Genomic DNA, 10,102 nt, shown 5'->3' with positions numbered 1-10,102 from the left:
TACCTTCTTAATTTCATCTCATTATTTCCTGCCTAAATAATTCCCGTTCCTCCTGGGGACCGTGTTTAAACCTTTGATCTTCTCTGAAGTCTCGCAGCCCTGATCACATCCTTTCTATTTAAATGAATCAAACGCCTTTTTGACTCATGATTTATAGATTTGCCTGCCAAGGAATTCGAGGAGCCCCAGTACAGCACACCTCAAAAAAAAAACCCTGCAGTGTCTCCGGCCCGAGCCAAGGCACCCTGGGCTGAGCCAGAGCACCTCTGGCAAGAGCTGCGTGCTGCAGGCCCTGCCTGGCTCCTCATCAGGGTTATTGCTGCTCCTCGGCCTCCCTTCAGCCCTTCTGCCCTGCAGCCCGCTCTGCCGGCTGACGGATGGCGCTGCCTGGGCTCGGGCCCAGCCTGGGAATTGCCATCCCCGGGTCAGGAGAGGGTGAACGTGCCTGAGGCTGATGGATGCCGTCCCCCGGGATGGGGTCACAGCTGCTGTGCTGCACAGCCTCAGCCTCCTGTTTCCTGGGGGGTACCGGGGCATGGAGCAGGCTGAGAGCGGCCGTGTAGGGGTGGGCCTGATGGATGCGGTGCCCAGGCCAGCCGTAGATTAACTGGAGGGATGTGGGTGATGTTGGCAATGGGCTGACAGCGAGGACAGCCATGTCACAGCGATGGGGAAGCCAGGAGCAGCCTGTCCCTACACCCAGAGGCCCAAGGCTTGCAGGGCTACTCTCAGCCCCTCATGGCCATGGCTAGGGCAGCACACCGGGCACACCGGGCAGCTGGAGTGCAATCAGCGGGCACCACCGGGCATCTCCATCCACGTGCAGCCCCTGGGATGTGCTCCCAGTGCTCACCAGCACGGCTCCAGCCAGGCCGGGCATGGGGCAGAGAGCCCGGACGAATGTTATTGTTGTTGTTATTACCCATAAATATATGCAGGCACTTAATGACCCTGGCACAGAGCACTTCCTGGCGATTAATGGCCAGTTGGTGTTAATGGTCCTCAGCGGCACCTCGGGCTATCGGCTCCTCCCAGCCCATCATTAATCCACAGGAAATGTCTCAGGCATCGATCCTCATTGCTTAATTAATAAACACAACTTGCCTCCCCGGCTGAGATTTAGAGCTACTTGCTGCTTCTTTCCCCACTGCTCTGAAGGTGACTTCTAGAAGCACGGGTCTCTCCCGCACCTTGCTTGAATTTTTGAGGCCTTTGTGGCTTTTTATCTCCTAGCATTCATTCAAGAGTGGGCTGAGACGTCTTTTTGCTCCTGGGCAGGCTATGAAAAGCTTGATGCTGGGAGGTTTGCATCTTCTGCCCTCCATCCACTGCAGGACGGTGAGGTCCTGGCGCTGCAGCATCGCGCCTCCAAGCCACAGCCGGGCATCCAAAGCAGGGCCAGAGCACTCGTGGTGTTTCTCCAGCTTTTATCAACAGTTGGCTTTGTGCAGCGAGTGCCGCAGTATAAATCACGTTAATTCCTGAGGTACTTTTCCGTGGTGAGTCTGAAATTCCCATTTTGGTTCGCTGTCTTGCCTGGCAAACTAAATTATTTTCATGGCCCCTTAAGGGCATATTGTCAGCCCAGACTTACTGCCGTTATACACCATATCTGAAACATTAATATCTCTTCTAAATATAGTGTATTGACAAGGTATCTGGTATAGTGTAAATCCTTGGGACATTTGATCCAGATCATTAAAACTGAGTGAAGGAAGGGAGGAATAGATCAAGTTACCTTGCCGCTCTTAATTCAAACAAGCGATGAATTATTCATTCCGCTATTAATTCTGCAGTCCTCCTGCTTTTTATTTATTTCTCCCCGTATTTATTTTTTTTTTCCCTCCTGGACAGACAGCTCTGGAGGGATGCTCGGGCACCGGTGACGGGAGCGCTGCCCGCACAGGGAGGATGTGGCGCGGGGGCACGGGCTGCCTGGCGGCGCTGGCCCTGCTCTGCGGGGCGCTCGGGGTGGTCCCCAGCACAGGTAAGAGCCTGAACACCACGGGGACACCGGGGTGGCCGGGGGAAGGATCCAGCCCGGGAGCCATCCAGGTGTGTGCAAGTGTGTGAGACGGGAGTGCACTTGGCTTGCTGCATCACGTTGGTTTTATTGAAGATTGAAGTTAGGGATTGTCCGGCTGCGGTTACAGGCACGTTGCTGAAGGGGTTATTAGCTCGTGGAGTTGCACATTTGTATATGTATACCTACACACAAAAATAGATGTGTATATATACACATAAAAGTTGCAGTATATGTGGTAAACCCACATTTTATCTGTACAAGGTGCCCCTCGGATGTAGGGTGGGTTCAGCACACAGCACAGTACCTGGGGGACCAGGGGGGCAGCTCAGCCCAGCAACTCACTAACTGGCAGCATCCCTCCCCCCCAAAAAAAGGCACCGAGTCCCTAATTACCCGGCTGCCTGCACCACGGCTGCTCCCCCGTCCTACAGGCTTCCCTCCTGGAAGTTTAGTTCCATAACATCAGTCCTTTAGCACAGCCCCGCATCGCTCAGTCACCTCTCCCCGGTAATTAGCAAAGCAGTTGTGGATGCTCCGGTGGTGGGATGGAGCTGGTGTTGTGCACCCTGTTCCACTGCCCAGCCACCATCCTTTTAGGGTTTCCCTCAAAATGGGGTGTCACATCTACCTCCCACCCCTCTCTCCTGCCACCCAGGCATCAAATGCGGCGGGGTGCTCTCGGCACCCTCCGGCAACTTCTCCAGCCCCAACTTCCCGGGGCCGTACCCCTACGAGACAGAGTGCACGTGGCTGATCGTGGTGGCCGAGGGCTCCTCCGTCCTGCTCTCCTTCAGCCACTTTGAGCTGGAGTACCACGCCGCCTGCGCCTACGACTACCTCCAGGTCTACAACGGGGCCGCCCGCGACCGGGGCAACCTCCTGGGCACCTTCTGTGGCCACAGCACCCCGCCGCCCTTCGCCTCCGCCTGGCACGTCATGGCCGTCGTCTTCCGCTCCGACCGCCACGTGGCCAAGCGCGGCTTCGCCGCCGCCTACCGCAAAGGTAGCAGGGGATGGCGGATGTGTCCGTCCGTCTGTCCATCCGTCCTCCCTCTGACCTCAGTTTCTGTGTCTCAGATGCCTGCGGCGGGCAGCTGACAGGGCTGTCCGGGGAGATCACCAGCCCGCGGTACCCCGAGAGCTATCCCAATGATGCCGAGTGCCGCTGGAGCATCGGGGCAGCTGGTGGCCCTGTCACCTTGGTCTTTGCCGACTTCCAGATGGAGGGCGGCCAGGGCTGTGGTTTCGACTACGTGGCCCTCTTCGATGGCCCCACTGCCTCTGCCCCCCGCCTGGGTCGCTACTGCGGCAGTGCCCGGCCGCCCCGCACCGTCTCCTCCACCCAGCACCTCCTCGTCCTCTTCAAGTCGGACTTCAACATCGTGGGAAGGGGCTTCAAGGCTCATTTCTACTCAGGTGTGGGGTTTGGAGGGGATGGGTAGAAGGTTGTGGGGAGGGGGTGGTTGGGTTGTGGGTAGGGGTGGTGGTTTGTGGTGCCTTCCCTCCTGTGGCAGCTCAAGGAGATGATACTGGAGGGGAGATCTTTGGGGGGACTCCATGAGGTGATGGTGGGAGTTATAGACCACCATGCAAAGCAAATAGCTTCATTATGGCTCTTCCAGGCCTTAGGTTGACTTTCTCTCAAACAAGAGATGCCCTTCTTATTGCTCGTGATGTGCCATGGGTTAAGTGCCCCCCCTGTCTTCCCCTGTAGGACACTGCCCATGGTCTTAACTACCTGGGTTGCTGCCATCCCCCAAAACTCATGGGTGGACATTGGCCAAACACAAGGCCGAGGAGCAGTAATGTGGAGGGTAGAACAGGCTTCAGCAATAAAACAAGTGCTCAGCAGCCAGGAGGCTTCAGCTTTCCTTTCTTTTCCCCCAAGCAGGAGAGTGCCAGGAAGTCTACACCGCCATCAAGGGGAACTTCTCCAGCCCTCAGTACCCCAACTTCTACCCCAACAACCTCCAGTGCCAGTGGAGCATCCAGCTGCCCCCAGGCTACCGGATCAAAATCTTCTTCTTGGACCTGGAGCTGGAGGCCCGGAGCAGCCTGACCGGAGGCTGTGACTACGACCGCCTGTCTGCCTTCGACGGCGGGGCCGAGAACGCCTCGCTGCTGGGGACGTGGTGCGGGCACGACAGCCCGGTGCCTGTCACCTCCCGCGGCCACCGGCTGCTGCTGGTGCTCCGCACGGACCGCAGCACGGCCAAGAGGGGCTTCTCCCTCGCCTATGTTGGAGGTAAGGTGTCTGCTCCTCCTGGTGGGGTGCAGGAACCAGGGGGCTTTTAGGGGATGGAGGAGCCAGGGGAGGTGGCCAAGAACTCAGGTGCCAGCTCATGCATTAACACCAGTCACGTTGTGGCTGTGCCATCACATCACGGATTGCCTGAAGGCCACCAAGTGCCCTGCATGGCACAGCCATGGGTGGAAATGTTTTCTCCTCCACTGTGAGCGGCACAGGAGGATCAGGACCCCACTAGCCCCACGGGCTCATCCCCACTACATTTGAGCCCCATCTCCCAGCCGGCGCACCCAAAGCAAGAGTAACGACGTGCAGAGATTTGTCAGCTTCCGCAAAAGCCAGCGAATTTATGACGTTCGCTGTATTTCAAGATAATTACATCTGAGCTGACCCGTGTGTCAGGGATGATTCATGCCTGTGCTCGGCGCAGGATGAGCCTCGGGTCCACGGAGCGGAGGAGCAGCCTCGGCATCCACGGGTGGACCCGGGTGCAGCATCCTGCAGAACTGCTCGCAGGGCGGCACAGGAGCCGTGGCTGCTGAGCCAGGTGCTCAAGCAGCAGCAGAACTGTACATCATCTAGAGTGTAGCAGGAGGGATTTTGGAGCACACGGCTGTGGGAGTCGGAGAGGGGATGGAGTTTTCCCCTAGGCCTCTACAACCTGAGAGGGAGAGAGCTCGTACCAGGCACCCAGCAGGGCTACATATCATCCCCAGGACCATGGAGATATAAAAACGGGGCATCTCCGCTTCCACAGCTCTTAGTCCATGCAAATATTTCCCTTTTGTCTGGGCCCATGAAGTGAGTTGGGCAGGGCGTGTGTGATTTACGGCCGTTTGCATGAAAGCCTTCACGCCGGGAGAGAGGATCCATTTTCTCCTCCTCCTCCTCTTGATCTAATGCACTTTAGTTATTTGGTAAATCTTCTAATGGTTTTATAATGCACTAAGTGTAGCAAAGTGACACTGTTTTTTCATATTGATTTTATTGCATCTTACCAGTTTCGTAAGGCCAGGATTCAGAGGGAGCTGGAATAATTCAATAATTCATACTGCCCAAGTGCTTGGTTCGAGCTCAGCGAGGATTAACATTAGAGGAGTGGGGCATTCTCCTCCCTACTGCCCTCCCTGCACCGCTGCTTTCTGCACCCTGAGGAGCCACACAGGGTGCCAGGGGGAGAACGATGGAGAGGGACTGTGTTTTGTATCAAATAACACTTTCTACATTACAGGTGTAGCTCTTTTTTTCCCCTGAAAAATCATTTATTTGCCTTGATCCACAACCCAGAGCTGTGGCAGTGGTGGCGGATACCACACGAGGCACAGCAAAGGCGTGAGGCTGGCATCCCCACCAGCCCCAGTGCCACCACCAGCTCCGTGTGTCACAGGGACAGCGGTGGTGGCTCTGGGCCAAGTTGCAGTGGTCTCTGTAGGTGGCACAGCTGGGGAAATGCCAGCAATGCCTCACCCATGTCTTGTTTTCTGCCCCAATAGTCGTGCCCATGAACGTCAGCTGCACGCGGACGGACTTCCACATCCATATCCCCGTGCGGGCCCTGGCCCAGCTGGAGAGGAACAAGATTTATTTGGGGATGCCCTCCTGTGCGGCCCACGTGGTCGGCTCCAACTTCAAGATACACACCCGCTTCGACACCTGCGGCACTGAATCCCAGGTAAAGGCTTGGCAGACCTTCCCTTAGAGCCAGCCGGGCAGGGGTTAGCTCTGGTCCCTCTCAGAGACTGCTCAGAGCTGCCCCATGGAGCTGAGCCCTGAGGAGCCTCATCCCTTGTCTTGCAGAGACGGAACAACACCAACATCATCGTCAGCACGCTCTACATCGACTTCTCGGCAGGTGACCAGGAGGACGTCCACCGGTACGAGGTGCAGTGCGAGCCGAAGAAGAAGGAGGCCGCGGTCACCCTCATCGCCGGCCCTGGCCCACACCGGCTGAGCCAGGCCGAGAGCCTGGTGGAGGCCCAGCAGAGGGAGGCAGGGGGGGTGGACACCCGTGAGGCCAGGAGCCAGGACACCAGCGACATCGTCTTCATCAGCATCTGCATCCTGGCCGGGCTCCTCATGGTCATCGCCGTGGTCGGGCTCGTGCTGCTGTAGCGAACTCATCCCTGCTCAGCTCGGAAATGCCCCCCAAAATTTTCCCTCGGCCCAGGCTTAGCGCTAACGCAGCTGCTGAGACAGAGGCCCCGAAACGGAGCCCGAGCCCAGCCTCCACCTCCTCCCCGCGCCTGAGGGATCTGGGCAATAGGCAGCCGCTTCCCTTCCCCATCGGTTTTCCTCTGTCTCTCAATCTGTCCATTTGGCTCGGGAACGCACTTCTCGTGCTCCGTAACTCTTCCCGCACCTGCTTCCATTTATTTTCCCTCTGGTGCCGCTACTTTCGGGAAAGTAACGTTGTTTGCCGATGGCTGCAAATAATCCTGTCAATTATTTCTCGCTGAATTCTTGAGCGCACAGACTACCCCCCAAATATAGCAATATTTCCAACAAATATTTTCCGTGCTCCCATCCGTGCCTGTGTGGGTGCCATGGATCCCTGCTGGAGGCGGCTGCAGACGCCGACGTCTCCCCTTGGCACGCAGAGATGGGCGCAGCGCATGTAGGTGCTTCGGGGAGGTGTCTCCGGTGCCCATATGCGGTGTCTGAGCGGTGGGGATGTGACGAGACGTGTTCATCCTCGAGCTCCCCACTGCTTCTCCACGTGTCGTCTTCTCACAGGGCTTACCTGAGCGCTTCAGCCACCCAAAGGCTGGAGAAAATGAGAGCAATTTGTCCTTTCCCCTGTGCTTTCCTCCTTCCCAGTGTGCCCAGGAGAGCGGTGTGCCCCTCAATCCTAAACCCGGGGGCAGGTATCGCTGAGCACCTGGGGAAGTGGCTCTTACATAAAGCAGGGCGATGGGTCGGCTCCTTCTGATTTACACCGACCCCTCGCTGGGGGCTGGATGCTGCCAGCTCCAGCTCAGCATCGCTCTCTCCTTGGGATTTTGGTGTAAGGAAGGCTGGGAAATGTCCTGTCCTGCCCCGATGCAAAACAGGGACGGGCTGGAGACCACCCAGGGGCACCATCCCAGGGGCATGGTGCAGGACCGGCCCCAGTGTCCCCTGCCCCTGCACACAGGAGTTGGCCGACGGCACGTCCCCTCCCTGTCCCCAGGACGGGCAGGTCACCGCACTGGCACTTCCCAGGCTGGACAAAAGCCCCTTGTAGCCAGCCAGGGCGCGGGGCCGGAGCACAGGCTGGGCTCCCTGCCACCCTCCTGGCCTCGGACAACCTCTGGCCATCAATGGGGCTCTGTGCACAGGGTGCTCGCCGAGCTGCCGAGTGTGACGGAGGACGGCGAGTCCCAGGATGCGAGGTGCTGGGTAATCACGGGGATTTGTTCCACCTTTTATTGTGGCTGCCCAGTGCTGGGCATGCCGCACACTCCCAAGGGCATGGTCAGCAGCTGGGGTACTGTTTAGATCTGGTGCCTTGTCCGTCTCCTTTCCAGGGGTGGTTTATAAGGTCCAGGTTTGCATGCTAACCCAGCCATAAAAGCTAACGCCGTCCCGATGCTTTCCCAAGCAGATGTGTCGCACACTCTGCTTGCCGGGGATTTATGTGGCCTGAGGGGCATAATTCTGCTGATCCTCGCCTTTCTTTCAAGGTAATAATACAACGGCTGTGGGTTTGGTGGCTGCAGAAAGAAAGAAAACCCTCTGAGCACTGGCTGGGTGCTCCCCCCTTAGCAGGCAACCCCTCTTTGGTGGATTTCCCCGTGAAATACCCAGCGAGAGCTTTTTCCTCGGTGATCCCAGCAGTGCCCAGGGCGCTGGTACTGGGCACAGACCCCGCTGCTGCAGTGGGTCCCTCGGTGGGGCTGTTTCTCCTTCCCACCAAGCACACCCTGTGGCTGTGAGTGTGCTGCTATGCAGCAGCACCGTCTGCCTCGGGGAAAAGACGCTTTTTAGAGGAAACAGCTCCAAAATACCGAGCAGATGCTGGTGCTCCCTGTGCGGGACACATTTGGGGTTATCCAGGACACCGGGATTTGTAACACCGGCAGCCCCAGTGAGCTGATGTCCCATGCAGGGGCCGTGAAGTCTGGCTCCGAACCTGCTCTCCCTCTTTATCTTATTTTTTCCCTTCTCCAGGAATGCCAGGAATGAGGCAGCTCTGCTCCTCTAATCCGCTCTCCCCGCCCAAACCTGCATCCCCTCCTGGAGCAAGCCTCTGCATTTCATTTAATAGCGACTGCCCCGGGGCGGCGGCACGGGGAGCTGGTAGGCTCTCACCTCCTTGCTTGCTGGTTTTTGGGGTCGTTTAATACCAACTTCCCCGAGCACACCGGGGTAGAGGTGGGCACAGCGTGGGGACACGGCCATCCCCAGCCCCCTGCCACCCTGTCACCTTGCAGATTCAGGTACCTGCCGGAGACCCTCGGCGGCACAGATGAGGAGGCAGCCGCCGTCAGCCCCGCCAGCTGGGGAGACATAATGGAGCAAGCATATGGACGATTAAAAATGCAACGGCGGCGTTTACCGGGAGTTGTTTCCCGGTTTATTTTCAGCAGCGCTCGCTCCCGTTTCCCGGCCATCCTGCCCCATGGGGACAGCAAGGTCATCCTCCCCCCCATGCTTCCTGGGGGTTTTGGTGTGTAGAGGTGAAACAGGGGCATTTGGGGGACATGGGGAGCAGTTATTTGAAGGAAAGCATCGCCTTGCAAGTCACCCCAAACCCTGAGCTGCCAACAGCCTTGCCTGAGCACCCCTGGGTGCTGGCAGGACTCCCCGCTGCAGCACAGCCCTTGGGGTGCTCGCTCCCAGCCCCGGCAGCATGGCAGCTCCATGGGGTCTGGCTTTGAAGCTGCCCCTGTCTTTCTTTTGGGGCTGGCCCTGCCCCTCACAGCCACCCTCCTCCTCCTCCTGCCACCCGGGACAAGAGCGCGGTGTTTGCAGCGTGAGCGTTTCAGCTGAAGGAAAATATTGGCTGCAGGAAAAAAGGGCTCTGCCATCTGGGCTGGCTGCGTTCAAAGAAGAGGGTTTGTCCATCAGAGGGGCACCCTTTATGGGGAGATAACTGCTCGGTATGTAATAATATGTAATTAGCAGGGATTATCCTGTAATCTAGTCTAATTGACAGCGATCGTAGATGTTGCTCAGCACACTGCCAGCAGAATTAGCGCGTCATTAATTGCAGCGTAACCCTGGCGTGGGCTCCCCCTCTTTGCATCCTCCAGCCTGCCGGAGCACCTCCGTGCCTCAGTTTCCCCTGCTGCCCTCATAACCCAGCACTGAGGTTTCAGGAGCTGCCTGGCCAGGCTCTTGCAGCTCTTTTGTCAGCTCCGTGAGCCAAATCGGGTCTGCTCCCACCACGAGAGCTGCAATACTGCAGGGGGAGGTTGGGGCAGCGGGGGGCTGCGGTTCCCCTTCATCGGGGAAGGGGCACAGGGGGGACGTGCGAGGACATCTGGGGCTGCTCCTTGTCTGAGCACCTCCCAGCCCAGGGCCAGCCACCAGCCGAGCAAACCCCTCACATTGCCAGACTGCCAGCGAAGGAGATCTGAAAGTTTGGGTTCTTTGTGGAGAAACCTTTGAAGAGCCTCTTGGAAGATGAAAAACGCCGAGGCGCCGCGTGCTGCCTTTCAGGAAGGACGGGGAGGTCTCGGCTACTCCCTTCTCCTCTCGCCCAAGCAATTTGCGGCAGGATGAAGCCCTCCTTCCCCTGCCTGCTGATGGGGATCGCTGCTCACCTCCGGGAAGGGCTTCCTTTCTTTTTGCTTGGATCTACAGATCCTTCAGCTTCGTGTACTCTTCAGCTGAAAGGAGTGTGT

General features: G+C 57.8%; 1 protein-coding gene across 1 annotated transcript; it reads left to right on the top strand.

The window, feature by feature from the left end:
- Positions 1-1,040: 1,040 nt before the first annotated feature.
- On the top strand, positions 1,041-6,719 carry CDCP2 (CUB domain containing protein 2). Its single transcript, XM_072041952.1, has 6 exons — positions 1,041-1,987; positions 2,682-3,029; positions 3,104-3,442; positions 3,918-4,271; positions 5,768-5,946; positions 6,072-6,719. Exons 1-6 carry the CDS (start codon positions 1,912-1,914, stop codon positions 6,384-6,386), a joined length of 1,611 nt encoding a protein of 536 aa, XP_071898053.1. The 5' UTR covers positions 1,041-1,911; the 3' UTR covers positions 6,387-6,719.
- The last annotated feature ends 3,383 nt before the right edge of the window (positions 6,720-10,102 follow it).

The sequence above is a fragment of the Anas platyrhynchos genome, chromosome 8, assembly GCF_047663525.1.
Source record: "Anas platyrhynchos isolate ZD024472 breed Pekin duck chromosome 8, IASCAAS_PekinDuck_T2T, whole genome shotgun sequence".
In the NCBI taxonomy this organism is placed as follows: Eukaryota; Metazoa; Chordata; class Aves; order Anseriformes; family Anatidae; genus Anas; species Anas platyrhynchos.
The sequence above is the reverse complement of the archived record's forward strand: the minus strand, read 5'-3'. Positions and strand labels throughout refer to the sequence as shown.